General features: G+C 44.3%; 1 protein-coding gene across 1 annotated transcript in view; it reads right to left on the reverse strand.

The window, feature by feature from the left end:
* ZZEF1 (zinc finger ZZ-type and EF-hand domain containing 1) overlaps nucleotides 1-26,289 on the reverse strand; it is a 114,168-nt gene that overhangs the window by 80,688 nt on the left and 7,191 nt on the right. Inside the window, 9 exon segments of the mRNA XM_047758051.1 lie at nucleotides 3,384-3,482; nucleotides 6,088-6,118; nucleotides 6,120-6,267; nucleotides 7,391-7,507; nucleotides 11,971-12,181; nucleotides 13,640-13,839; nucleotides 15,142-15,313; nucleotides 16,998-17,207; nucleotides 21,032-21,176. Of these exon segments, the coding sequence (XP_047614007.1) occupies nucleotides 3,384-3,482; nucleotides 6,088-6,118; nucleotides 6,120-6,267; nucleotides 7,391-7,507; nucleotides 11,971-12,181; nucleotides 13,640-13,839; nucleotides 15,142-15,313; nucleotides 16,998-17,207; nucleotides 21,032-21,176 (1,333 nt within the window).

Below are 26,289 nucleotides of genomic sequence, written 5' to 3' on the forward strand. Positions count from 1 at the left end.
GTTACTGATCTAGTGCTATTTGATAGCAATTCTACAGACAATTTTAAGAAGCCATACAGCCAGAACTTCACACAGTTCCACTCACAATACTGCTAAAAACTATCCCGGTTACTGAACTGCCACTTTTCCCCAGAGGTCTGGATGACTCTAGTCAAATCTGATGTGAAGGCTGAAACACCATCTAGAAGTTAACTGATGAGTCAGCGGTCTTCATTAATCTCAAAGTAGCTGAAGCAATAATTTAAGTCAAAAGAACCCGACCCTTTTAAAATAACACTGCCACCAAGTACACATTTTTAAGGCCAAAATAAATAAATACACTAAATAAATTAAGCTTAAAAAGAAAAATAAAAGCTTTGTGCTTCCTTTTCTTGGTTAAAAAAAAAAAAAAAACAGCACATGTGTCTTATTATGATATTTTAAAGCTACGTTCGTTTGGCCACCATGCCCCTCCCGCCCAATTCATTCTCTTGGAATGACAGGAAACAAACAATACCCAATCACAAATGGAAAGAATTTAGTAACGCTATGCCCTCAGTTTTGCTGGCAGCACCTGCATTCATTTACAATGCCAGCCCCACGGCAAGACTTGCGGGAGGTCAGCCCTCCGAATGCCCACGTTTGGGTTCCCCAGGCACCCTGTGCAGCAAGTGGCAATGGCCACGGTTTCCTGGCAGTTGGGATCTTAAAAGGTAGTAGGTGAAAAGAGCTTTGCCCCCGATAAGGAAAGAAACAAATCACCCCTCAAAACCACAGTTCTGGCTGTGAGGCCCTTCCTCTGTCCCAGCTGTCTTGTCAGGCTCATTTTTTGTAGTGGCCCAAATCCAAGCCTGGGTTACAAGAAACAGACAGTAAGGGAAGCGGAGGGAGCGGCCAGGGGAGCCTGAGTCTCCTCCTCATACCCACCCACATCCCACCTCGGTGCTCATCAGAAACACAACAAAAACATCAAACCCACACTACAACTAGTTTATACAATTCATCCACCAAGGTTAAGTGGAAGGCGGGCAGGAGAGGTGGACGGACCCCACACAGGGAGAATAACACGCCATTCAAAGGAGACAAAGCAGAAGAGCTGGCAAACGCTTCAACAGCGACAGAAAAGCCTGCGGTGCTTTCAGACTTATTTAGAATAGTGGTAAAAATCCGTATACTGATTTTTAAGACAATGCAAATACTGTGCATGATATCATAATGATGGATATAGGTCATTATACCTTTGTTCAAACCCACAGAATGTTAAGACTTCAAGAGTGAACCCTAAGGTAAACTATGGACTTTGGGTGATTATGACATGTCAATATAAGTTCACCTTTGGTAAAAACATACCATTCTGGTTATGTGGATAGTGGGGGAGGTGAGCCAGCTGTGGAGCAGGAGGTATATGAGAAATCTTTGCACCTTCTTCCAGTTTTGCTGTAAACCTAAAACTGCTCTTTAAAGGAAAAGTCTTTTTTTAAAAAAAGATGATCAGAGTTCCCACTGTGGCACAGTGGATTAAGGAATTGGCACTGCCTCTGCAGCAGCTTGGGTGGCTACAGAGGCGTGGGTTTGATTCCCAGCCCGGGGCAGTGGGTTAAGGATCTGGCGTTGCCCAAGTGGTGGTGTAGGTTGCAGGTGGGGCTCAGATTTGATCCCTGGCTTGGGAGTTTCCATATGCCGCAAGTGTGGGGAAAAAAAGATTATGGAGATACAATTTGAAAGTGATTATAAAAGTTTAAAAAACAAAGACAAAGAGTTCCTGTTGTGGCTCAGGGGGTTAAGAACCTGACTACTATCCATGAGGATTGGGGTTCGATCCCTGGCCTCACTCAGTGGGTCAAGGATCTCGCCAGATCCAGTAGGCCAGCAGCTGCAGCTCTGATTCGACCCCTAGCCTGGGAACTTCCATATACCGCAGGTGTGCCCCTAAAAAATAAACAACTAAGATAAAACAAAAAGAGGCCTTTCTGTAGGTGAGAGTTTGAAAAAAATCCATACACTGGTTTCAAGAAGATTCTGCCTTATATACTACAGAGATAAAACTGTTAATTTTTCAGAGAGTAAAGGAAAAACACAGAGGGCCTTTGGCAGAGTGGTCTTGCTTTTTCTGGGTGTGGTGAGGGGGAAATGCCGCCACCTCATCCCCACCTCACTTTAGATGGCAGGTGACTGGGCAGTCTGTGGTGACCTTCCGTGTGGCAGGAGGAGGCCGGGAAGAAATCTGTCTGCAGAGGCTGAGCCGCTCAGCGAAGACTGCAGGAAGCCTGTCTTGTGTGACAGTCCATCGCTTACGAAGGCCCCCAGGAGAGGGAGGTGTGACTGGGGAAGGAATGTTTTCCCAGAGGCCTTTCTTTCACTGGTGCTAAGAATGACCACGGGAAATAGGACAGAGAGGAGGCAACCACTGAAAATGCACGAGGTCTGTTCGGAGGTGAGGAGAACCGGGGGAAACTGAGTCCCAAAGCGCTAAGGCCAGTTACTTTCACTGGGAGGTAACTGCTGGAACACGCCACGTCCTTTACTGAACAGACAACATTCAGAGCAGCACAGTGAGGAGAAAGGGTACCTGTGCAGCAGAATAACCAGCAGGCCAGCAAGATGGATGCGGAAGAGACGCGCAACTGCACCCCCCACCCCCGCCCCCAAGGAGGGAAAAAGAGCCACAGCCCTGAAGAGCACACCGGCCATCACCAGCCACGCCAGGGAAGGCGCGAGGCTTCCTTCCAGACACATCAAACACCAGATCAGCCATATGGAAGCAGAAATATCTTTCTTCTTAAGCTATGTTTTTAGCAGTACAGTGCTGTGGATCCACTGAGTTTCTCCATACTTTGAGACAACACAATAGAAAGACAATCTGAACTTAAAAAATGGTAGCTTTTTATATTCCAAGGGCAGAAGTCCTTCCTTTTCCAAATGGAAGGCACTCAAGTACTTTTAGGTTGTTACAGGTGATTGACATCTAGCAGACGGCAACACTGTAGTAAAGAAACCACAGAAGGAGTTCCCCACGTGGCGCAGCAGAAACAAAACCCACTAGGAACCATGAGGTTGTGGGTTCGATCCCTGGCTTCGCTCAGTGAGTTAAGGATCCAGGGTTGCCGTGGGCTGTGGTGTAGTCACAGACGCAGCTTGGATCTGGCGTTGCTGGCTGTGGTATAGGCTGGGGCAACAGCTCCAGTTGGACTCCTAGCCTAGGAACCTCCATGTGCTGTGGGTGCAGCCCTAAAAGGACAAAAGACCAAAAAAAAAACCACACGAATGGTTCAGGAACCACTGAAGCCACCTGACGGACACCTGCAGTGGGGGCTGCACATCCTGAAAGTTTCAAAGGTCAGAGTGCGCTTTCACAGAGACGTGGCCCTTTCCATTTGCTAAAAGCTGACAGATGCACCACTCACCATCCCTTGTCCATGGCTCAACAAGGAGGTTTTCAGGTCCTGACTTCTCTTCCTTCCCCTTGACATCACAGGCCTGAAGAGTCAACTGGAGAGGTTTACCTGATCAAAGAAAAGACAGCGAGCCTGAAGGTGGTGCTACGAAGAAACGAAAACTAGGGTGCACATCAGCGGAAATGGAGAGCCTGTGGCCACCCAGACTGCCGCCTAAAAGTTTACCCATTTAAGAGCTAGAATAGAAAAGGAGGCGTTCCCGCTGTGATGCAGTGGGTTAAGAATCCAACTGCAGTGGCTCAGGTCACTGCGGGGATGCAGGTCGCTGCAGAGATGCGGGTTAGATCCCTGGCCCAGCTGAAGCAGGTTAAAGGATCCAACCTTGCCGCAGCTATGGCTCAGATTCAATCCCTGGCCTAGGAACTTCCACATATGTGGATGTAGCCATAAAATAAAAAATAAAATATTTTTTAAAAAAGAAAACAATATTAGACAAAAGTTGATACCACCTTTTTGTGCTTTCCTGAAACAAAGTACAGCTTATGTCCTAAGTGATTCCAACTAGAATCATTCTAGAATAACCACTATTAAGAAACAAAGTGGGAGTTCCCATTGTGGCTCAGCAGTAACAAACCCGACTAGTATCTGTGAGGACAGGGGTTTGATCCTTGGCCTTGCTCAGTGGGTTAAGGATCTGGCATTACCGCAAGCTGTGGTATAGGTGGCAGATGCAACTCAGATCCTGCGTTGGTGTGGCTATGGCATAGGCTGGCCACTGTAGCTCCAATTCGACCCCTAGCCTAGGAACTACCATATGCCATGGGTGAGGCCTTAAAAGAAAAAAAAAGTGCCTTATAAGACATAGATTAATAGCATACACTCAACGTATTTGTGTGGGGGGATTCTTAAGACACTGTTTTGGAGCCAATTAATCTTATTGTAATTGCATTTAAATAAATAAATAATGTCTTAGGGTTTGGGATTTTATTTCTTTAAAACATCTCCAGGCAAATCTTTAAAGTTTTCAAAATTATAAAAGTCAATTTTTGGAGTTCCCGTCGTGGCTCAGTGGTTAGCAAATCCAACTAGGAACCAAGAGGTTGCGGGTTTGATCCCTGGCCTCGCTCAGTGGGTTAGGGATCTTGAGTTGCCGTGAGCTGTGGTATAGGTCACAGATATGGCTTGGATCTGGTGTTGCTGTGGCTGTGGTGTAGGCCGGAGGCTACAGCTCCGATTAGACTCCTAGCCTGGGAACCTCCACATGAACCGAGTGTGGCCCTAGAAAAGGCAAAAAGCCAAAAAGCCAAAAAAAAAAAAAAAAGTCAATTTTTGCTACCATGATCTGAAAACTTTTTGTTTTGTTTTAATAATATAATGTGATCCCTGTAACCCAACCCAGAACTAGAACATTATCAGTACGAAGCAGTGCCCCTATACTTTCCTCCTCTATCCCATACTCCCTCCCTAAGTAACTGCTAAAGTGAACCAAAAATCTTTCTGGAGAATATTTTTCAGATGCTACTTATCCCTCCCATCCAGTCATCCCTGCTATGGTCCGCTACCCCTCCAAAGAAAATGACCTTCCCAAAATTGGGGGCAGGGGGATGGCTGGGTTTATAAGAATATCAATTGTCTGACTCAAAAAATTAAACATAGGAGTTCCCTGTCATGTCTCAGTGGTTAATGAATCCTGACTAGGAACCATGAGGTTGTGGGTTTGATCCCTGGCCTTGCTCAGTGGGTTTGGGATCTGGCGTTGTCGTGAGCTGTGGTGTAGTCCCGTGGCTACAGCTCCAATTAGACCCCTAGCTTGGGAACCTCCACATGCCACGTGTGGGGCCCTAGAAAAGGCAAAAAGACAAAATAATAATAATAATAATAATAAATAAATAAATAAATACACATAAAATAAATTATTAACAAATTATTAAGGCAAAGGTACAAATATCATGAGGACATATTCATGAAAAGGATGAGATCCAACACTTTGCTTTGTGGACAGATACTTCAGCACTCAAAGCCAGGACAGCACATGTCAACTGCAGTCATCTGGGAGTAGCTGCGTGGACTCCCGAGTGGAGGAGGATTCGGAGATCCCATCCTGGGGTAGTAAGGTGCTAGGATGGACGCTGTTGGGCCCAGGAGGGGAAAGTGGTGGCAGGCATGTATGTACAACCATATATATATGTATATATGTATATATATACATATATATATACATACATACATATATATATATATATATATATATATATATATATATATATACACGTTGTTGCAGCATGCTACCAGCTCTCATGAGGATGCAGAGGGATGCACTCCAAGACAAGGATCCTATGCACTCGGGGTAGTCCCCTCCCTCCTCTGAATGAGGGGTGATCCAACTTCCAACCCTCTCAGCCAACACCATAACTGCTATGCTTCACCAAAGACGGCTGTGTTCAAAAGGCCACCAAGCCTAAGTGATTCGGCCAGGAAACCCTGGGAGTACAACTCAATGGACTTGCAGGTTCTCTTCTGTTACTGCTTCCATGAGTGAACCGACACCTCCCTTCTCGCTACCCAGTCAAAGAAGATATGTTTTTCCAGAAATTGTGGTGTAACTACAACGATCCAGCCTGCAAACTACCCAAAAAGATAAGAAGATGCCACCAAGTCCCACACCAATGACGATGACGGTTTATGACCTGTGCATCACGCCGAAGTCATTTACCGTATTTAAGGAGCAAGTTCTGCCTGACCGAATGCCATGGAAGAGATGAGGGATGAGGCGTCGTAGTGCGTGTCCAGGTGATCAGACACAGTACACAGAGAGCTCAGCACTTTGGCAACACTTCCTCTTGCTAGTGCAAAAGCCAGAAGCGTCAACTCCACCTCTGGAGTGGAGCAGCAGCTATAAATAAAAAGCAAACATTGCGCTTCTTAAAAACATGGGAAAACCCAGGTAGCTCATCATCTGTGTAATCTGATGGCCATAAGCAAACTCAATCCACCATATGCTTTCTGTTTATCAAGAATACTTTTTCCAAAATCCTTAAGATAACCTAAAGAAAAACTAAATCGACCCAGGAAACCAGAAAATTAAATCTTCACTTCTGAACACTTAATTCATATGTATTAATGCTATCAATTTTAACAAACCAAACTTTATAAACCAAAATTAAATAGGCTGTTGCAATAAGGTTGTGCTATGAAGAGGTCCTGGGTTGAGGCTTGGCCAGAGAAGTTAAAGGTTTGTTCCTTCAAGCACCAATAACGTATTTTAGATCTACTCCACACCCCCGCACATCTGATTTTTTAGATACATCACACTGGACCTTTTAAAACTGTCTGAATGCGGAGTTCCCATTGTGGTGCAGCAGAAACGAATCAAACCAGGAACCATGAGGTTGCTGATTCGATCCCTAGCCTCGCTCCGTGGGGTCCAGGATCTGGCGTTGCTGTGAGCTGTGGTGTAGATCACAGACAAGGCTCGGATTCAGCATTGCTGTGGCTGTGGTGTAGGCCAACAGCTGTAGCTCTGATTTGACCCCTAGCCTGGGAACCTCCATATGCCACAGGTGCAGTCCTAAAAAAGCAAAGAAAAACACAAAAAACAAAATACTGTCTGAATGGCTCAGGGCCTGGTTTTACTCCAACACAGGAACATCCTCAGGGCTTGCTGGGACAGAGCTGTGCCCAGGGTGTCCATTCCCAGGTCTGTGGACAATCAGGCTGTTTCGACAGAGCATGGGGACAAGCAGGTGCTGGGCTGGGGATGTGATGAACTGAGAGGCTTTGTGCTGTGGCCTTTGAGACCTCTGCTCTAGATGAATCAGAGGACAACTCCGCCCTCACCCTCAATTCCTGAGGTCAGGTAATACTGCTAGATAATGCAGTTTAGATGGGGGAGCCAGTACTTCCCTTTCTCTTCAGTAGCTAAGGGTGAACCATTTTTAATGTACACAAAAGACTTATTAGCAAGGACATATACCTGCTATCCCCCACCAAGCCCCTCTTAGCAACCTTGATTTTACCTAGTTATCCTTATGAGGAAGCTGTCCACTTCTTCCAGAACGTTGGGAGACAGGAAAGTTGAGAAATCTGTAGATCCTGGTGAGAGGGAAAGTGGAGGCATGTGCTGCAATGCCTTCCTAGGGGCGTAAAATGCACAATCAGAACACGTGGCAAACTATTAGTGTAATAATAAAATGTTAGACAAAAACCAAATCATGGGAAGCATATTTTGATTAATCCCTTATCAAGAAACAGACAAGTGCTCCTACAGAGAACCTGCTACACAATATAAACCAGCCTTTTTTCCCCAAGAGTCCTGGGGCTAAACTGTTTAATGTGGTTTCTTTCTTTCTTTTCTTTTCTTTTTCCTTTTAAGAGTTTGAATTCCCTTTGTAAAAGCTTACTCAGCTCTCTAGAATCAAGTGTTCATTATAAGTAGTGTGAGACAAAAAATATACATACTCTAGAGAAAAGCCCTGAGTTCCTAGGAAAGACCCTAGTGGCAGGGCAGTTTGTGACACACAAAGAAATTCACCTTCAGATCCATGGTATCTAAAGCTGCAAAATAAATTTTATTTTCTCTAAACATATCAGCACCCATGACCTCCGCTATTCCTGCGTGTTTCTTTGCCTTTTCTACCATAATATCTGCTTTAATGTTTCTCTTTTCTCATCTCCTCTTATTGACACCTTTACCTCATCTGGACCAGCAGTTACCTAATAACTTTATGCAACAACAAAAAAATCACTGAGTCTTGCTCTGGGTCAACAACTGTGCTGAGCGGTGAGTGTACCATGAACAAACTGAAGCTATGCAAAAGTAACTCAAAATTCTATACTCGAAAGTCATTTCGTGATAATAGAAGTGGGATTCCCTGAAACTACTTTATTTCTATGCTTCAAAATAGAGACAAAACAGCAAGGTTAACGCTGTGTCAGCTTCCACTCTGCTCTCACTTCTGGCCCCCCTTGAGCTGCAGCAGTAAGGCCGATACACTAACCTGCACTCCATGAGGTCTAATGTAAGCAGAATGCAAGGATTTACTGGATTCACTTCTGTTTTCGTTTCATAGTATTTTTTTTCTTACTTTTCCTAATTGATTTTTCAAAAATAATTTTTAAATTTTAGAATAGTTTTAGATCACTAATATTTAAAAGTTAGGAGTGAAGACACCACTGCAGGTTAACTGCTACAACTCTTTGGCAATATAAACTTAAATAGATCCTTTCTTCAACAACTTGACACAGCTTCATGAAGATAAGGTAGAAACTCTTCCTCCTCCCCTTCCTGGAAATTCGATCCATAAAGTAGGGCTACGCAGGCAGGCATCTGTGTGAGCTTGGGTGGACGCATGGGTGGGTGGAGGCATTGGAGGCCCAGAGTAAGGAACTGGAGTGGGGCACCAGGAGGGTGAGAAGGTATCCACACAGCCTGGCCTGGATGGTCAGCACCAAAAGGGCAAGGAGGGTGTCCAGGCGAGGGACGGGGAGGTGGGAGACTGGTTATACGGAGTGGGATTGTTTAAATGAGTAAATACATAAGGAGTGATGGAAGCCAGGTTTCTCATGATCAGAGGAGGGAAGTGCGAGTTCAGAATGAACACCATAGTGCTGGATAAGAATTACAAGTATCAGTGTGAACTCCAGAGTTCTCAGTGTTACAGATCTAGAAATAAATACAGGTGTCAGGAGGTCCCCACTGTGGCACAACAGGATCTATGGTGTCTCAGGAACCCTGGAATGCAGGTTTGATTCCTGGCCCAGCACAGTGGGTTAAGGATCCAGCGTTGCTGCAGCTGTGGCTTTAGGTCGTGACAGTGGCTTGGATCTGATCCCTGGCCTGGGAACTCTATGTGCTGTGGGATGGTCAAAAAAGAAAAAAAGAAAAATATATATGTGAGTGTGTCAATGTGTCTAAGTATATAGACACGTGTGTGTCTATTATTTATAAACATGTATTTTCCAGCTGTGTCTACTGGGAGAAGCAACAGTCCAAGAGCAATGAGTTTTTAGTTTGTTTAGTTTCTAAACACAACTCTCCACTAAAAGCCACTGTGACTCTTGAGAAAAATAGCTGATTCTAGGACTACGGCAGGGAACATTCAAAATAAGTCTAGAATATCTTGTTATATTAGAAAGTAAGGAAGTATTCCAAGATGAGGCCTTGGCAAAAGGACACACGAATCAGGCCGAGGGGGTTCCCATCAGTCAAACCTGAGCCAATCAGAGCATCAACACTGTGACGGATTATAATCCAGGGAATAAAATAGGAATCATGAGTCAGTCAATACAAAGTTTGATGACAAATGGGGTATTTACATAGTCTAAAAGCACCTCCTCACTAAATACTTATTAACTACAAATGCAGGGAGCTCCTGTCATGGCTCAGCAGAAATGAATCTGACTAGTATCCATGAGGACACAGGTTCAATCCCTGGCCTCACTCAGTGGGTGAAGGATCTGGCATTGCTGTGAGCTGTGGTATAGGTCACAGAGTCGGCTTGAATCCCATGTGGCTGTGGCTGTGGCTATGGCTGTGGCTGGCAGCTACAGCTCTGATTCAATGCCTAGCCTAGGAATTTCCATATGCCACGGTGCAGCCCTAAAAAGACAAAAAAAAAAAAATTACAAAAGCAAAAAGAAGAATTCTTTTACAGTGGAAAAGTCTGGCAGCACCACTTTCATGAAGGGATCGAAGCTAACAGCACAGCACTAGTAACAGGACAGTCTGCAGCTGTGTGCTGCCCAATTGATACAATGAGAAGCCATCTTTGCTTCTCTGGCACTCTTGCTAGAGATACAAAGCCTAAGTTTAATCATGATGAAATTTCCGATAAGCCGAAAGTGAAGGACACTCTTCAAAATATCTGACCCATAATTTCCAGAAGTGCCAAAGTCTTAGAAATCAAGGAAAGACAGCGGAATTATTCATTATGGAAGAAACTACAGAAAAATGACACTGAAATACCAAGTATGATTCTGGACTGGATCCTTTTAAAAGCTAAAAGGACATTTTTGTTTTTGTTTTTGTTTTTGTTGTTGTTGTTGCTATTTCTTGGGCCGCTCCCGCAGCATATGGAGGTTCCCAGGCTAGGGGTTGAATCAGAGCTGTAGCCACTGGCCTACGCCAGAGCCACAGCAATGAGGGATCCGAGCCGCGTCTGCAACCTACAACACAGCTCACGGCAACGCCGGATCGTTAACCCACTGAGCAAGGGCAGGGACTGAACCCGCAACCTCATGGTTCCTAGTCGGATTCGTTAACCACTGCGCCACGACAGGAACTCCATAAAAGGACATTTTTATGCTATAAAAGACAACTACAAAAATGTGAATGGGATCTTAGAATTAGACGGTAGCAATGTATATCAATGCTAATTTCCTGATACTGATAGTTGTGGCAGAATGTTCTAGTCTGCAGGAAATACATACTAAATAAAGTACTCAACAGCAATGGGGCATCAGGTTGGCAAATTACTCTCCACTGGCTCAGGAAGGAGCTGATTTTTTTTTTTTTTGTACTTGCAATATTTCTCTAAGTTTGAAAATTTTTTTTAAAATTTAAAAGCAGGCAGGAAGAAAGGAGTCTAACCAAATACGACCCATCGTTTCTAGCACTGCCCACAGTATCTGCTGAAAATTTTTATTTAACAGCAATAACAAATCTTAAAAGACATCCAGAGAACAAAATGTGCACAATCTCTATTTTTCTGATATTATGATAGCCTCCACTAATACTGACTATTACCGGCTATTAAATTTACCTATCATGCTAATACTTCATTGCTACTGAAGCTGGTTGTTTTGCCTTGTATGTTACTGAGTTTTTTTGCCCCAAGAGTTTTTTTTTTTTTTTTTGGTCTTTTTGTCTTTTGGCCATTTCTTGGGCCGCTCCCGTGGCATATGGAGGTTCCCAGGCTAGGGGTCTAATCGGAGCTGTAGCCACCAGCCTACACCAGAGCCAGAGCAACACAGGATCCGAGCCGCGTCTGCAACCTACACCACAGCTCACGGCAACGCCGGATCCTTAACCCACTGAGCAAGGCCAGGGATCAAACCCGCAACCTCATGGTTCCTAGTGGGATTTGTAATCACTGCGCCACGACGGGAACTCCTGTCCCGAGAGTTTTTAATGAAAATTTTCAAAGATGCTCTACATTTAAAAATAAATTAACTTTGTGTCCTTGAAAAGATCTCACTCATTAGTGAAAAGAGCCCTCAACGAAGGCCCTAGGTCCAAAGACCTAGATTCAGACTGACCCATCCCTGCCCGGTCGTGTACCTCGGTCACAATATCCTTGTCTACAAAGTGTTACAGGTACATTTTACAACAGTGTAAATAAGACATGACACCTGAAGGTGTTGTACCCAATATAAAGTGCTAGATAAATGTGAGCAACTGATTCCCAGTGGCTAAAGAGAAGGAAAGGCATGTATGACCCCCTGAAAGACTGGAGCTGAAGGCACAAACAGGAAACGAGAGGGCACCTGGGGCCGAGCTGCCGCCTGAGTCTCGATGATCGTAGGCTGCTGAGGGACTCGCCCTAAAGGGTCAGAGAATGAGTGCGCCGGGGCCGGCCTGGAAAGCAGAGTGACTTACTGAGTGTTGCGCAGCACTGTCTGGGCAAAGGCGGGATTTGTCTCCATGGAGGCCGTCACCAGAGATGTCAGCAGAGACCAGTACCATATTGCAGAAGCATCTGAGACTGAGACCCCAGACTTCTTAACTCTCTGAAAGCCAACAGCCCTCAGACCATGAATTCTAGTGTCACATCCATCACTAAGACAACGCTTTATGTTAATCTGGACATCTGTCAAGCGCAAACAACAAATTCAGTATTGGATTAACTTCTTCAGTTCAGCAAATGCTGGCTTTCGACTAAAAGCAAAATAGTAATTCACATTTTGAAAAGAAAATTCTGAAGATATAGTTGGATGCCAGAAATAAATGATGTGTGCAATGGAACTAGTATATAATAAACTTGTCAAAAAATGCACTGACCAATCTAAGGGGTCATAAAAATCATGTGCAAAATTAAGGGTGGCTTAAATCTATATATCACAAAACTTCTTAGGAATTTATGTGTCCTGAAAATCAACAAAGTGTATTTTAAAAATCCTGACTAAATACATAGTAAGAATTTTTCCTAGAGTTCTGAAATTTGGCTTTAGTTATAAAACTGCAGCTGGTTCATAGGAGTTGTGAAAATTTCTTTTTAATAATCAAGTCCAAATAGATGACATAGACATGACTCACTTTTAAGAGCTGTCACAATTTCTTATGAGGGTTGGAGGGGAGGAGGTAAGAAGTTAAAAAGGACCTAACTTAGAGAAAAGACCAGCACAGTATAAGACAGGAAGCTTCTACTCCACAAGCTTAACTACTTCTTTGCCTAGGGGCGAGACACAAAGACGCTACCTCCCTAGGCCTCAGTTCCTTTGAGCAAAGAACACTTCTTTTGGCCCAGGAAAGCATTAGAAGAAATGAGACAAAACATGAAGCATTCCGGCTCCCTGAATGAAATAAGCCTGGAAAGAAATCACAGAATTGTGATTATTTCCAAAATGCTATGTGTGAAGCAAGATTATAATAGTATAAAAATGGAAACAAGCTAAATGTCCAAGAATAAAAGGCTGGTTAAAACTAAGGCATAGTCTTACAATACTAAATAAAGATGTGCATGAATATATGCTATGACAACACAAAGAATGTTACAAAAGAGCATGTACAAAATATCACCATTTTTGTAAAAAGATGTCTAGAGATATATAGAAATATATATACACAAATCTATTTTTATTTTAAAAAATGTGTGTGTGTCTATATACATATGTGTGTATAGATACACACACAGGGGTATGTTGTACGCATGCACATGCACACACAGGCATACACACACACACACACACGCATGTATGCACACATGCACGCAAGAAAAGGTGTGGAAGGATCTACACAAAGGATCCACAGTGAAAAATCCCCGGGTAGTAGAATTTTGAAAAATTTTTGTTTATCTATATATTTCTAATTTTCTAATAAGAAAACATTAAGTATTTTTAATTAAAAAAGACTTTACTGCTTTTCTATAACTTTTAAAAACACTGAATAGGCGAAATAATGACCATTTTCATGTACATCATGAGAAGCAAATCAGATCTCCAAAGAAAAAGAAAGAGCTTTTTACTTGAGAGGTCTTCTTGCAAAACATTACTTCCTCCCCTCCCAATCCGCTTAGTTAGAAGGCCAAGATGCATCTTGGTTGACTCACAGAGCTGACTGATGTTAGCATTTTCCAGCAGTGTCACATAGCCAGTGACATTGCTGGGAATGTGCACGTCGCGGACTTCCTGAAGCTCGCTGGCACTCCTCCCCACGGCTACTGTCACCTGCTGCGGCATGTAGCTCTGGTCAGTGGCAGCCACTGCAATGGACAGGTGCCTAAGCACAACATCTGGCTTCATTTTTAAACTGGAAAACATGGAGAGCAGAAACTACAAATGTTTATTCAGGCTGAGAACCAGTAGGGTCCCCAAGTCCCATCTCCAAGATCTTACATGTGATATACCCAAAGACTGAGTTTCCGAAAAACAACTAACTTGAAATGCTGGCTATTAGTTCCAAAGTCCTTATGACCTTCCCAAGTTTCTAAAATTTCTTTCAGTTCAAGATCAATCTTACATTTCCTTTTAAGCTACTAATACAGGTGGGAAAGTACAATATGAACATTCTGATGAAATCCCTTAACCTGGCAAGAAGCAAATTCTAAACGTCATCCAAAGAACTGAGGGAGCTCCTGTTGTGGCTCAGCGGTTAACGAATATGACTAGCATCCATGAAGATGTAGGTTCGATCCCTGGCCTTGCTCAGTGGGTTAAGGATCCAGCATCACCGTGAGCTGTGGTGTAGGTTGCTGCTGAGGCTTGGATCCCGCATGGCTGTGGCTGTGGCACTGGCCAGCAGCTACAGCTCTAATTCGACACCTAGCCTGGGAACCTCCACATGCCGTGCGTGCGGCCCTAAAGAGCAAAAAAATCAAAAACAAACAAACAAAAACCCTCAAAGAACTGAGTATACGCCCTCATCCATAAATTAGACGGCCAAAGAACATACTCAGCGTCTATAAGAAAAAATATTTCTCTTTCCACCAACTGAAACCAGTCTATTCTCTGAAGGGACAGGTGAAATTTGAGGTAGCAGCTTCAGAACTTAGAGACATATCACAGTTTACTGTCATCAATTCCACTCCAGGATTCTTGACCACTGCACTTCCTCGTTCTCTTCTAAACTGGCTAACTTACCTGTACACAGATTTTTTTAAATATACAGAAAAGATCTTGAAGTAAAATCACATCAGATATAAGAAAAGTACTGGTCCCTTGTGATACTAATTTTCCTGAGAAACTAGTGAAAAAGATCTGAAATAATTATCATAAAATATTAGTCAAATTCTAATTTTCTCCCTTAAAATAAGTAAATAAATTATCCATATTTACAATTATATGAACCAGGTTGCATAATTTTACATTACTTTTACTTGATTCTTAAAGCAACTTTACAGGTAGTCACAAGAAGAAAAAAACTAGGCAGTTAAGAAGAAAATATTCTAATTTTTTTTTTTTGGCCACAGCAAGCAGCAGTTTGATGTGGAATCTCAGTTCCCAGAGAAGGGACTGGACCTGGGCCAAAGCAGTGAACGCATCAAGTCCTGACCCCTTGACTACAGGTAATTTTCTTAGACTTTAACTCAAGAATTGGTATCACAGCACACACCGAATCCAGTGTGAGCAAGCACTGCCGTCTGATTGCCAGTAGGATGATGTTTCTCCATTTGTCATTTTGTCAATGTCTGCAGGGTTGGAGGATGTTTCTATATAAGCGTAGCACTTTGCTACCGACTTGAGTTTGTCCATCTCTGGGCTTCTAGTCAGGTCTCCAGGGCTCTCTGCAAGAAAAACCAGACTTTATCATATGACATCTCTTTCACAATGAAAAAAAAAAAGGTCATTTAAAATATCTCACAGAAATAGGGCTTGACATTTTGACCCTAGACAAACAAACGTTCCTTAAAAGTCTCTTTCAATGGGAGAACACATACAAAGCAGAAATTGGCCGAGGACTGCTCCGTGAGCTGATTATGGTATGATAATTAAACCACTGACATAATTGCAAAATCATGCCAAGAGAAGAAAATTGTGTCTTATAGTCTAAAATTACATTTCTTTAATTATGAGTAAGACTTTTTAAGCCACTTGTTTGGAAGTACTCGTGTTTCTGAGTATGGCCTCATCCCACCCTCATCTATTTTTTACTAGGTCATAAGTCTTCTTATCAATATACGTATTTATTATCTAATGTATATAAACACACATATAATAAGCTGATGTTTATCAACTGTTGACTGTGAACTAGGCACTTTTCTACAGATTTTCTATGTATTAAATGATTTCAGAAATGAGGAAACTAAGGCAATTAAGTAATTGGCCAAGGTCAGAGTTAGTGAAAAACTAAGTCTGTCATGATGTTACAAAACATACTTTTGTTCCCTAAAATGTCACACCTTTTGATTCTGCTTATGCTGTCTTCTGCCATACAGAACTTTAAATGTGCATGCAGTCTAACTTATATTTTCTTTTGTAGTTTTTGAGTTGACATCCTCTTAGAAAGGTTTTCATTTTTATTACGTGGGGCTACTTTCTTCTAGCACTCTCACAGCTTTCTTTTTAGTTGAACTTTTTTTTCTCCTTTTTGGCCTCCCTGCAGCACATGGAATTCCTGGGCCAGGAATCAGAGCCAAGCTGTAGTTGTGACCTACACCACCGATGCAGCAATGTTAGATCCTTAACCCACTGTGCAGAGCCAGGGATCGAATCTTCGTCCCAGTGCTCCAGAGACACCACCAATCCCACTGTGCCACAGTGGGGACTCCTTTAGTTGAACTTTTTAATCCAACCTGAAATTTATTGTATTGAATACAGTGGGTTAACAATCTGGTTTTATTTTTTTCTAATGCTAATACCTACATTTGATACTCTTTTCCCAGATGTACTTGGGTCTATTTTTTGAACTCTATTATGTTCCACAGATCTGCCAACTCAACATTACCAACTTATGTTATGGTCACTAAGTGAGTCCATAGTGGTTTCTCTCATTTATTCAACAACTATTCACAGAGTATATACTACATGGCAGGCGTAGTTGTGGGTGCCAAGACTGATGAAGTAACAAGACAGAAAAAATGCAAGCAAATAATAATGCTGCAACTTCAGATGAGTGTCACTGAGACCATTAAACCTGCAAAGGTGATAGTGACCAAAAGGTAGGGAAGGGTGGGTGTGGGGGCATCAATTAGATAAAAGTACTGAAGAAAGGCCTCCCTGAAGTCATACCGGCGCAGAGACCCACGTGATGAGAAATCAGTCGTGTTAAGAAGAGAAGAGGGAGGGGAGAGAGGGACGCGGGAGAGGGAGGGGAGAAGGAAGCAGGAGAGTAGATCTTATTTTTATGTTCCAAACTGGTCACTCTTATGTTTTCAGAAATAAACGCAGGGGAGAAGTGCTGGCTCATCCTACCAATAAATACTACATTTGGAAGAAATGATGACCAAGCATTTTCAGGAACACCCAGACCCCTGCACACATACCCTTTTCTTTTTGCTACCAGTTGATCCAGAGACTCCTTCAGAACAGAAGCCCTCATAGTGGACATGTTATTGCAGTGGTCCAACATGGGGTAGGGGACGACGGTGCTCGAGAGCCGATTGCGATGCAGGAAGCGCAGAATCATTGACGAGTGAACATCCAGCCCCTCCTTGGACTCTGAAAATATGTCTATGAAACCTGAGCAGACAAAATCATTTTTGGTGTTTTTTGGGAACCCACTACAACGGTTTCCACATCCCCTGCTGGCAGCCTATCTGGATTGGCTGAATTAAAAGCAGTCATTAGGAATCTTCATTGATAGTTTCAGCTTTAATCATTCAAAAATCTAGCGAAGCTTTTAAGAAATGAACCAGTGATAATCTCAACTTAAAAATCAGGGCGTTCCCATTGTGGATCAGCGGGTTAAGAATCTGACTAGTATCCATGAGGATGTGGGTTCGATCCCTGACCTCACTCAGTGGGTTAAGGATCCAGCATTGCCACAAGCTGAGGCATAGGTCGAAGATGTGGCTTGGATCCAGTGCTGCTATGGCTGTGGCATAGGCCAGCAGCTGCAGCTAGCTCCAACTGGACCCCCAGCCTGAGAACTTCCATATGCCGCAGGTGTCGCCATAGAAAGAAAAATAATAATTTTGTTTTAGTTTAATAGAATTTTTAGAAAACTCAGAATAATGATTTGTTTAAACCCAGCTTTAAAAATTTATAAGTTTAACTTATAAGCATAAATACTAACTAGAAGTTTTGCACATAGAATATGGTCTTACGGAGTTCCCGTCACGGCTCAGTGGCTAACGAACCCGATTAGTGTCCACGAGGTTGCGGGTTCGATCCCTGGCCTTGTTCAGTGGGTTAAGGATCTGGCATTGCCGTGAGCTGTGGTGTAGGTCGCAGATGTGGCTCAGATCCCACATTGCTATGGCTATGGCTGTGGCTGTGGCCGGCAGCTGCAGCTCTGACTTGACCCCTAGCCTGGGAACCTCCATATGCCATGGGTGCGGCCCTAAAAGACCAAAAAAAAAAAAAAAAAAAGGAATATGGTCTTAGGAATATAAGTTTATCGCATTAGAGAGAAAAGGCTTAACTGTTTTTATACTAAGCTACATCAGACACAATGATGAAAATACATCCACTGCCCCGATGACAATTTCCCATGGCATTTGACAGTTTCAAGGGGACCTCCACACATCCTCTCATTCAGTCCCCGTGACTAGGTGGTGGGGTGCGGCGGGGCTGGAGGTGGGGAAGGCACTGACAGCACTGGTATCTTCCTTTCACACCTCAGGAAAATGGGCTTATGTGAGATGCCAAGATGATAAAAAAAATGGGGGTACGAAAGGGGCTGTCTCTCTTTTAAGCATTCAGCCCTCATACAATGTGATACAAAAGGAATAATGGTCTGGGCAGACAGAGGGACCAGGAAACGGAGATCCCACCAGAGAGGTGAGTGCAGCTCATCAAGGTTCAGCCTAAGACTGAGATAAAACAACTCTTTTAAGTTGGCTGTGGATACAAAATTTGAGTAGAAAGTCCTAAGTCACGACCTGCTAGGTAAGCATCCTGGGATCCGGATCCAAGATTTTTCTAACCCAATTTCCCTGCTCTCAGTGTCGCCCAGAGCGACAGTGCCCCGAGTACTGGTGGATCCCCTAGTCTCCATTCGTTTCCTCTCCTCCTAACACATCTCTTTGAGGTGTTCAAATAAAGCTCCTGATGCTATATTCCCATGCTGGAAATGCAGAGGTGAGAGTAATATGTAAATGCCAAGACATAAGTTCACTAAGCTAATTCAAAGCATAACAAACTGCCGTGAGAAGAGAAGTTATTATGTACAGGCTACCTACAATGTCCATAAAAATGACACCATTAAAGACAGTCTGAAGAAGAGTGGAAACAGGAATTCTTCACTGAGATCCTTGCCCAGATCAATATATCCTTAGTGGGAAGCCAGAAAGGTCAAGGACAATCACAGTTACATTTACTTGTATCCAACAGGTCTACCTGCCTCCCTGCTGCCCAAGCTCAGGCTCTACACTAAGTGTGATGACTCCAAGGGCAAAGAAAAGTTCTTGGACAAGATAAACTGAACTGGAGTTCCTGTCATGGCACAGTGGAAACGAATCCGACGAGTACCCATGAGGATGCAGGTTCAATTCCTGAGCTCGCTCAGTGGGTCGGCATTGCCATGAGCTGTGGTGTAGGTCACAGACATGCCTCAGATCGTACATTGCTGTGGCTGTGGTATAGCAGCAGATATAGCTCTGATTCAACCCCTATCCTGGGAACTTCCATATGCCGCAAGTGCTGCCCTAAAAAGCAAAAAAAAAAAAAAAAAAAAAGATAAACCGAACCAAAAGGATGATATGCCAAGGTTTTTTTTCCCTTTCAAGCTCAATTGTTCTCTCAGTAGAAAAAAAAATAACATAGACAAAGTTTTTTCATAGGTACAATGTAGAAGTATTGCTTAGTTTTAAGCTATTTTTATTCTTAAATTTCAGGAGTTTCCATCATGGCGCAGTGGTTAACGAATCCAACTAGGAACCATGAGGTTGCGGGTTCGATCCCTGGCCTCGCTCAGTGGGTTAAGGATCCGGCGTTGCCGTGAGCTGTGGTGTAGGTCGCAGACGTGGCTCGGATCCTGCGTTGCTGCGGCCCTGGTGTAGGCTGGTGGCTACAGCTCCAATCCAACCCCTAGCCTGGGAACCAACATATGCCGTGGAAGCGGCCCTAGAAAAGGCAAAAAGACCAAAAAAAAAAAAAAAATTTTCAGAGTGATAGCTTTCTAAAAAAAAAAAAACACATCAGGGAGCTCCCATGGTGGCTCAGCAGAAATGAATCTGACTAGTATTCATGAGGACACAGATCTGTCTGATCCCTGGCCTTGCTCAGTGGGTTAAGAATCCGGTGTTGCCATGAACTGTGGTGTAGGTCACAGACACAGCTTGGATCTGGCATTGCTGTGGTTGTGGCACATGCCAGTGGCCACAGTTCCAATTAGACAGACCCCTAGCCTGGGAACTTCCATATGCCGCAAGTGCGGCCCCAAAAAGACAGAAAAAAAAAAAAATGGGGGCTGGAGTTGTCTGGTGGCCTACCAGTTAAGGACTTGGCATTACTGCTATCACTCGGGTTTGACCCCTAGACTGGGGCCTTCTGCATCCTGCAGGTGCAGCAAAAAAAAAAAAAAGAAAACAAACAAAAACAGAAAAACCCCAACAAACATCGAGTGCCTACAATGTGCCAAAAATTGTACTAAATGTGAGGACACAGTAGAAATAAAAGAGAAGGTCCCTACCCTTGTGGAGTTTACAATATAAGAGTGACATTTAGGAGTTCCTGTCATGGTTCAATGGTTAACAAATCTCACTAGGAACCATGAGGTTGCGGGTTCGAATCTGACTAGGAACCATGAGGTTGCGGGTTCGATCCCTTAACTCAGTGGGTTAAGGATCCGGCATTACTGTGAGCTGTGGTGTAGGTCACAGACGTGGCTCGGATCCCACGTTGCAGTGGCTGTGGCGTGGGCCAGTGGCTACAGCTCCGATTTGACCCCTAGCCTGGGAACCTCCATGTGCTGCAAGAGCAGCCCTAGAAAAGGCAAAAAAGACAAAAAAAAAAAAGAGTGACATTTATAAATAAGTAATAATTAATTAATTACAATGGTAATCTGCTGCCAAAAACCAAATGCGGGATGCTAAAAGAACACACAATTGGGGCCAGGGAAGGCTTCCTGAGAAAGGGAAATAAAGAGATCCACTGAGGAAGGTGTCTCATGACAAAGTTTCATAAAAATGGCAGAACCGCTCAACCCTCCCTGAACTGGGGAACAAGAGAGAGGACTACACTGAACACTAATTCCGATCACGAGCTCAACGAGGACTATCGGAGAAGCAAGTTTACTTCATGGGGCCCACAAGCCTGCCTAACTACACTCGTATCATAGAAGAGTTTCCCGAGGCTCTAGGAGAGCTGCTTTATCATTTAGCACAACGATGAGAGCCCACCTGGAACAAGGGAACAGGCTTGCAGTTGTCTGATGATGTGGCTCAGCTCCCCCTGAAGATTAGCTCCACTGGAATTCTTGAGGGCCTCCAGCATGTTCTCAGCATCCACGGTACCATCACCCTCGGCATCAAACTGGGCGAAGGCCTATAAAGACAAGAGATTCAAGAACATCAGGTCTGTTCCAAATCTTGAATAACTTTTTGACCTATCTCAAGAGTTGTGATTTTAGTGGTTATTGTTATTGTGGGAAGACTGGATATATATCATCTGAAGAACAAAGAAATTCAGGCTAGTAACTCACTATGCTCTGCAAAATGTGTGTATCTAAGTATTGCCTCAAGATACCACTTCAGAGTTCCCATCACAGCACAGCGGAAACGAATACAACTAGGAACAATGAGGTTGCGGGTTCGAACCCTGCCCTTGCTCAGTGGGTTGAGGATCCGGCGTTGCCATGAGCTGTGGTGTAGGCTGGCAGCTGTAGCCCTGATTCGACCCCTAGCCTGGGAACCTCCATATGCCATGAGTGTGGCCCTAAAAATATAAAAAGACAAAAAAAAAAACCCAAAACAAAGATACCATTTCATTCCATCTCTTTCAAGAGAGTTACCCCCCTTCCCCAAATAATTTCAGAAGAAACTACTGCAAAAATGTTCAACTGGTTACAAAGTACAAAATTCAAAGCATTGGCTTAGAGAAGCATCTCCGGTTTAGCTGGGCTTTTTCTTCTAACCACACTTTGGACAAGTAAACTAACTTGGTTTAGCTACTTCATAGTCCTATTTTCGCTAACCTTTAACCATGATTTAATTTGCTCCCGGCTCATGCTGGGCCATCTGGGGAAGCGGGTATAGCGTGGGATTTGGCTTGAATCCTGCCCTGTCACTAACTGAACGGGCTATGTGACTTTACACACATTTCCTTGCCTCCATAAGGCTTGGCTTCTTGATCTGAACGATGGAGCAAATATTAGCAAACTCACAGACTGCTGCCTGGATTAAGTAACACTGGAACAGAGCCCAATAGAGTGAAAGCCCAGAAGCAGTGCAAAGCGTTCCTCTTCTCCTTTCTGATCTGAATGTTACCTTCTCCTGAGTCTCTGATCCCTCTCACCTCCTGCAAGACTTCCCCCACCTGGCAACTCCCCGCTCTCCCCAGCTCTCAGGCCCTCCCCTTCATCAGGGGCTTCTTTCTTCCTGCTGATACGTTCACTCTCAGAGGAGTCTCCCACCCTCTCTTCTAAGTAATCCTCTCTCCTCCTTAAAACTCCTGCTCTCTGTTTCCCTTCTTCATGAAAAATGGAAACATCCCATTGACATTTCACCACTGACACAAATACCCCTACTTCCATCAGATACCTCTGAACAATGCAGTGGTTTAATAGGAATATATCCAAATTCTTATTTGGGTCCACACCATAGACTTAAATGCAGGATGGGGTACAGAGTTTAGAAGCAGAATATGAGAGAGAGATGACAGCATTCTTGCCTCTATTCCTTTTTAGAGATTATCCAAAAAGTTAACGGGCTCTACTAATCCAAAAAGTTATCAAAGGCTACACTCAGAAGGAGGGAAGATACCATCCCGTTCTTTTCTGACCCAATCAGGAAAGTTGAGTTTAGCTTGGAAGCCACACACCCAGAGAAAGTGAAATAGAAGAGACCAGGGGAACGAGATCACGATGAAGAGATTGCAGCAAATGCCCTGTGAGAAGAGCTAGAGGACCGAGGTCCCTCAGTGTGGAGAGGAGATGACTGGGACTAATAGGCTCCTTCTCTTCAAACATCTGACGGGTTGTTATGGGAAGGACAGTTAAAATTGAGGTCATTCGGAGTTCCCTGGTGGCTCGGTAGGTTAAGGATCTGGCATTGCCACTACAGTTGCTGCTGTGGCATAGGTTCAATCCCTGGCCTGGGAACTTTCACATGTCATGGGTGTGGCAAAAAAAAAAAAAAAAAAAGTAAGGTCATTAGAAGTTAGAGGGGAAAGCTTATCATAAAGATAGGCTTTTTTTTTTTTCTTTGATCCTTTTAGGGCTGCACGGAGACATACAAAGGTTCCCAGGCTAGGGGTCAAAACAGAGCTACAGCTGCAGGCCATAGCCACAGCCATAGCCACACAGGATCCGAGCCGAGTCTACGACCTGCAGCACAGCTCATAGCAACGCCGGATCCTTAACCCACTGAGCAAGGCCAGGGACTGAACACACAACTTCATGGTTACTAGTTAGATTTGTTTCCACTGCACCACAATGGGAACTCCCCCATTTTGCTTTTTTTTTTTTTTTTTGGTCTTTTTGCCTTTTCTTGAGCCGGTCCCACGGCTTATGGAAGTTCCCAGGCTAGGGATCAAATCGGAGCTGTAGCCACCGGCCTACGCCAGGGCCACAGCAACGCGGGATCCGGGCCAAGTCTACGACCTGCAGCACAGCTCACAGCAACGCCGGATCCTTAACCCACTGAGCAAGGCCAGGGACTGAACCCACAACCTCATGGTTCCTAGTTGGATTCGTCAACCACTGTGCCACGACGGGAACTCCTCATTTTGCTATTTTTAACAGACTCTGTTGATTTCTCAATAGTTAATGGATATGATAAAAAGAATTTTCAAATAAACAAAAAAACAAAAGCCTCTGGGATGAAGAAAAAAAAAAATCAGAGCAGTGTTGCTAAGAGCTTCGCCAAACAAATATGTAATTTCCTAACACTCAGAAATTGTCCTTAAGGAAAGCACAGGTTTTAAAATCTATCACTTAACATCCAGTTGCTTTCACAGAAGCCAATTTACTCAGCACTTATTCAATGCCATCTGACCCGTGCTTGGCTCTCTGCATACAGGGGTGAACAGAGCAGAGTCCTCGCCCTCCAAAACCCTCTCCGCCTAAAAGAGAGATCTGTAAACCAACAGCGGCAATGTGGCAGGTGTGATAATTACAATAACAGAAGTAGCAGCGTAAACAACCGCGACAACTAATACTTACTATTAAGACAGAGTGCTAAGCACCTCACCTGGACCAACTCGTGTGTATTTTCCACACGCCTAAGGTAGGTACTGTCACTTTACCAGCGAGGGGAAGAGAAGTCAAGTATTTTGTTCAAGGTCCCATGGGGAGCACTGGTAAATGATGGAGCTTGGATTTGAATCCTTCTATGATTTGGGACCCTGTACTGTCAACCATGACATGGGCATGTCGCCCATGACCCTACACAGTCAGCTATGCCGTGAGCTTACAGACCCTCCAGAGGCCAGAAGCCCAGGAGGGGTAGGGATGTTTGGGGGAAATGGCCCCCAGAAAAGTGACCCCTGAACTGAGCTTTAATGAATAACTAGGAATTCCCAGGCACATGGAGCTGAGGAGGCCATCCTGGGGGGAGGGAAGACGCAGAGTGCACGGCAGATTGTGGCAACTATAACCTAGCTGGTGTGGAAAGGAGGCAGGGGCGGGAGACGGAGAGATGGACAGAGGTCGGAATACAGAGAGCCTGGCAGCCAGGCTGAGGAGCTCAGGCCTTACAGTGAGGGTGCCATGAGGGGGGAGGGGGCTGATCATCCCCCATCTAGAAAGGTTCCCCTGCTGGAACAGCCCTACACCCCCCCTCAAATAGGCTCCTCTGTATGCTGACTCCCCTTCTCCAGTGTCTCTGTGACGTGTCACTGGGGACAGGACACTCACGTCTTCTGGCCACTTCTGACAGCAACAACTCTCCTCTCTATATAATAAATGGAAACTGCCTCCCTGATGTCACCGCCCCGTGAGGCCGTTCAGCTCCTTCCACCCCAACACAGCTTGCAGATCACTGGAAGCCGTGATCAGGTCCTCCGGGTTTCCTCACACTCCCCATCCCTCAACCATTTTTCTAACTGGTATGATTTTAAGTCTCATTCCCATCCTGGCTGGTCTCTCTGGGATGCCTCCAGGTTGGCAATAAACCTCAGAGCAGTGCCTCTCAACTTTCATTAGCTGATCCACTATAAGAAATACATTTTGGGAGTTCCCACTGTGGCAGAGTAGGTTAAGAATTAGACTGCAGCAGCTTGGGTTGCTGCAGAGTTGCTGGTTCAATCACCGGCCCAGGGCTGTGGGTTAAGGATTCGGTGTTGCCAAAGCTGTGGTGTAGGCTGCAGCTTCAGCTTAGATTTGATCCCTGGCCCAGGAACTTCCAAATGCCACAGGTGAGGCCATAAAACGAAAAAGAAAAAGGAATTCCCTTTGTGGCTCAGTGATAACAAATCTGACTAGTATCCGTGAGAATGCAGGTCTGATTCTTGGCCTCGCTCAGTGGGTTAAGTATCTGGGGCTGCTGGGGCTGTGGCCTAGGCCAGCAGCCACAGCTCTGATTCCACCCCAGCCTGGAAACTTCCATATGCCACAGGTGTTGCCCTAAAAAGCAAACAACAAAAAAAAAAAAAGATCTAGGTCTGCTCCTAGTTCTGCCAGTTATTGGTTGAAAGGGCCACCTATCCACCTAAGGCCTCAGTTTACTCATCAGTAAGACTGTCTCACATCCCTGTTGAAGTGGAACACTGAAGGGCTGTCACAGAAGATGCAGTCAACAATCTTAGCACAGAGTCAGAACAATAGAGAAGAGCGACCCCGCTCAAAGCTACATTTACTGAGCATCAGGCATGTGCCAGACATCATTCCAGGTGCTTTACATGAATTAACTCATTTAATCCTCACACCAACTACGTAAGATAGACACTATTATCATGCTCATTTTATAGGTGAGGCAACTGAGACCATATCAATCGAGGTCACACAGTTCGAGGACAGTGGGACTAGGATTTGTGCACAAGTAGCCTGAGTCCAGGGCCCAATTCTCAAGCTCAATCTGAAAAAGGTACACTAACAGAGCAGCAAACTTGCTGGTACCATGACAGGCTAACTGTCTGGGATGTTACAGAAGGGATCCCTTTGTGGGTAAGGGGAGGGGGCAGGTTGCCTGCACTGGCTACTAAGGTCGCGGCCAACTCAGGCTCTAGACCAGATACCAAAGAAATACCATTCCCCACACTGCGCGTTCCCCCACCTCAATGTATCTGCACATGCTGGGCCATTCGACTGGGATATCCCTTCCTTCCTTTGCCTAGAAATTCTTCGAGCCCCTCAAGCTTTGGTTTGGTCAAGCCTTTCCCAGACTCATGCTACTATTAAATGCTTTTACGTGCTCCTTGAAAGTGGAGACGGCTTAGGAGGGAGTAAAGCTCTAAGAAGCGGGGAAGGGAGCAAAGGACAAAACTCGCCCTGACATGGGAA

Source organism: Phacochoerus africanus, chromosome 14, assembly GCF_016906955.1.
Source record: "Phacochoerus africanus isolate WHEZ1 chromosome 14, ROS_Pafr_v1, whole genome shotgun sequence".
Taxonomy (NCBI): domain Eukaryota; kingdom Metazoa; phylum Chordata; class Mammalia; order Artiodactyla; family Suidae; genus Phacochoerus; species Phacochoerus africanus.